At 46.1% G+C, this 3,301-nt stretch overlaps 2 protein-coding genes across 2 annotated transcripts; both read left to right on the forward strand.

The window, feature by feature from the left end:
- Nucleotides 1-197: 197 nt before the first annotated feature.
- Nucleotides 198-515, forward strand: SETTUDRAFT_112192 (uncharacterized protein; the record flags this gene model as incomplete). The annotated part of the gene is made up of 1 exon (XM_008024188.1): nucleotides 198-515. A coding segment is annotated over one exon (318 nt), but the record flags the coding sequence as incomplete, so codon positions are not given.
- A 1,163-nt stretch (nucleotides 516-1,678) lies between these two features.
- SETTUDRAFT_161968 (uncharacterized protein) lies at nucleotides 1,679-2,711 on the forward strand (the record flags this gene model as incomplete). The annotated part of the gene is made up of 3 exons (XM_008024189.1): nucleotides 1,679-2,237; nucleotides 2,299-2,573; nucleotides 2,613-2,711. The coding sequence occupies 3 exons, from the start codon at nucleotides 1,679-1,681 to the stop codon at nucleotides 2,709-2,711; spliced, it is 933 nt and encodes a 310-aa protein (XP_008022380.1).
- Nucleotides 2,712-3,301: the final 590 nt, after the last annotated feature.

Genomic DNA, 3,301 nt, shown 5'->3' on the forward strand with positions numbered 1-3,301 from the left:
CTAAAGAAGCAAAAGAAGCCTCTAGAGCTCCAGCAAAGCAAGCAGTATCATACTCCGGCGGTGGTGTGGAGTCCTAGGACAATAGAAGATGCGAGAGCTCAAGAACGTCAAAAAAAAACACCAAGAAGAGCTTGAAAAACTCCAAAAAAAAAGAGAAACAATAGGAACGAGCTGCTAGTATAGCTCTACGAAAAAAATTAATAGACGAGGCAAGGACTGCGCGGGAGTTGAAGAAAATAGCGAGGGATAAAGAGAGAGAAGTGAGGGCCAAAGAACTCCAGTTAAGACGCGCCCAAAAAGCTCGCGATCGCGCAGTCGCAACTTCAAAAAAAGCTCGCGATAAGCAAAATATACCTAAACGAAAAGCTTCATCGTCTCAAAAGTCAAAAAAGTCAAAGGGTGGTGGTGATGCAGGCAGCCAAAGTGGTGGTGCGTCTGCATCGTCGGCTGCGCAGCCCACCACCAAAACAACGATGCGCGGCCGCAACATCAAACTGCCAAAGAAATTTGAGTAGATAGGATTGTTTTTTGAACTATTTAGACTACTCCACCAAAAAATCTCGTGATAATAGCTTTTGTATGGTGCTCTACAGCCTCATTTTTGATAGGCGGACATTTTAGTGGTGGTGTTGCATTGTCTGACCCGTTGCACGCATTGACCACCCACACTACAGTACCTTATGTAACTTGATTCTTTACTCAAGTCGGCCCTAAGTTTTAGAACACTTACCCCTGTTGTACTGTGAATCGGTTCACATGAATCTACTGACGCGTCACCTGAATCGTATCCATGCACCGGTAGGGGGCGGTCTAAACACCTATTCATGAATGTTGCCAGGGAGGCATGTGGAGAAATACTCGACTGTGGTAGACCTTATAACTCTCCTCCTGACCTATTTAGTGGTGAGCCAATCTTTCTTCTCCTTTCTACCAGTCGATTATTCATCCATCGCTCAAAACGATGGATGATTGGAACAGTAAAGCTAGCCTGGCGGGTCTCGCCTTGGCAATCATCATCTCGCTTTCTGTCCGCTATATTCTACGGTCTAGTGACACGAGTAAAATTCCGTTGATAAATCCCCCAAGTTGGTACGACCCGATGAACCTCTTGGGGAGGGTCAGATTTGCTCTGAATGCAAAAACCTGGGTGGAGCAAGGTCTCCAGAATGACAAACCTTTTCGGCTCTTGACGGAATTTGGAGAGCTTACCATGATACCGGCCAAGTATGCTCCAGAGCTTCGCGTTGATCCAAGGCTGGATGCCTCAGCAGTAATTGATATGGTATGCAATAACTATGTATTTGACTTCCTAGATTCTCTTTCTCAGGTTGATTTCTCTCAAGATTAGTCAATCCCATCTGCCTGGATTTGAGGGATTCCGCTTAGGAACCCCCGATGGCCATAATACCCGTGAGATTGTAACCAAGCATCTCTCAAGCTTTCCCGGTATGGTTTTTTGCATCTGGTTTAATGTAAATCACGTCTAAGATAACGGGTAGATGAAGTAACAGCGGCTCTCTCTGCCGAATGTGACTCTGCTTTGATAGACATCTTGACCGATTCTCGAGGTAAGTAAAATTGTTGCAAAACAACCACCATATCTGGCTAACGGTTGGATAACACATTAGAATGGCACGAGGTTCAGCTGAAAGAGACAGTGATGATGCTAATCGCACGCATGTCTGCACGTGTTTTCCTTGGCGATGAAGGTGCCCGGAACGAGGCTTGGCTTAAGATCACAAGAGAGTACACAACCAACGGATACATTGCTTCAGCAATCCTACGCCTTTGGCCTAAGCCCCTGAGACCCCTTGTCAACAGAATCTTTCCCAAGTGTCGCCAGCTACGGGCTCAAGTCTTGGAAGCTCGCAAGATTGTCAACGAGATCATTGACAGGCGCCGCAAAACTAAAGCAGATGCTCTACGCCAAGGCATTCCTGCACCCGTCTTCAACAACGCCGTAGAGTGGTGGGAGCAAGATACCAAAGATGAAAGCGTTGAGTATGACCCAGTCATCGGCCAGCTTGTGCTTTCACAATCATCCATTCACACGACGACCGACTTTCTCACGCAGGTCATTTTGGATATTGCTGCCAATCCGGAGGTCAAAGGTCCACTGCTCGAGGAGATCAAGCAGGCTAAGAGCACGTATGGGTGGTCCAAATCTGCTTTGTACAGTATGCGCCTTACTGAGAGCGTTATGAAAGAGAGTCAACGGATGAAGCCCATTGCGCGTTGTAAGTTTGGTTTTCCGATGACCCGCCAGCTCCATCCAATACCTAACCAGAGGAAACTTAGGCACCATGAATCGAATGGTACTGGATGACATGTATCTTTCTGACGGCACGCTATTAAAAAAGGGGGCTCTCCTGGGAGTCTCGGTAGACCGCATGTGGGATGAGCGGGTCTATGAGAACGCGCAGAAATGGGATGGCTGGCGCTTTTATCGCAAGTATCAGCAATCTCCAGATGCCAGGGATGTCCCCATAGTCAACACGGGGCCTAACTATCTGGCCTGGGGGTATGGAAAATTGGCTTGCGCTGGCCACTTCTTTGTCACCCAGGAGGCAAAGGTAGCTCTGGCACATTTGTTGTTGAAATATGACTGGGAGATAGTCTCATCTCCATCTGATACAAAAGTCTCGGCGTTTGGACTCGTGTTAGCATCTAACCTTAAGGCGAGAATTAAGATTCGTAGACGTGCTGAATAGTTTATTAGTAAAAATTTTCACATGTTATGCTACTGACTTGTTTACCTTCAAATTGTTGAAATCAATGGGAACTCTATCTTTTCTTTTTATCACTTATCTCTCTTAACCTTGAAAGCGTTGAACCAAATACGGCTGATATGTACATGTGACGAAGTTAACCCGTGGACCATCTCCAGAACTATTTTCTTTGGTTCTCAATATGTCGAGGTAGCACAGAGATATGAGATACTCCTCCATGACCCAGCAAAAGGAGGAGGATAAAAGTGAGATTATGAAGGAGAAAATGCTGATGGACTCGTGTATAGAAAGGAACAATTTTCCCATATAGTCGGCTATACGAACTCCAGATGGAAATTGAGAAAGAAAGATGCAGCTGCTACTAAGAGCAGACTCAAACACATGGATAAGGCAGATACCAAAGGTTCCGCAGCAACTGTGGATAACGTATGTGGCAAGCGAGCGCCGCAGGCAAGCGAGCGCCGCACCCCACCAAACCTGCGCACCTCTATAAGCCTGTAGTTCCACCACAATATAGTTGTTTTACTACATATTAACATAATAGATTAAGCAGTACCTAGAGTATCTTTCTT

Source organism: Exserohilum turcica (genome assembly GCF_000359705.1).
Source record: "Exserohilum turcica Et28A unplaced genomic scaffold SETTUscaffold_115, whole genome shotgun sequence".
Classification (NCBI taxonomy): Eukaryota; Fungi; Ascomycota; class Dothideomycetes; order Pleosporales; family Pleosporaceae; genus Exserohilum; species Exserohilum turcicum.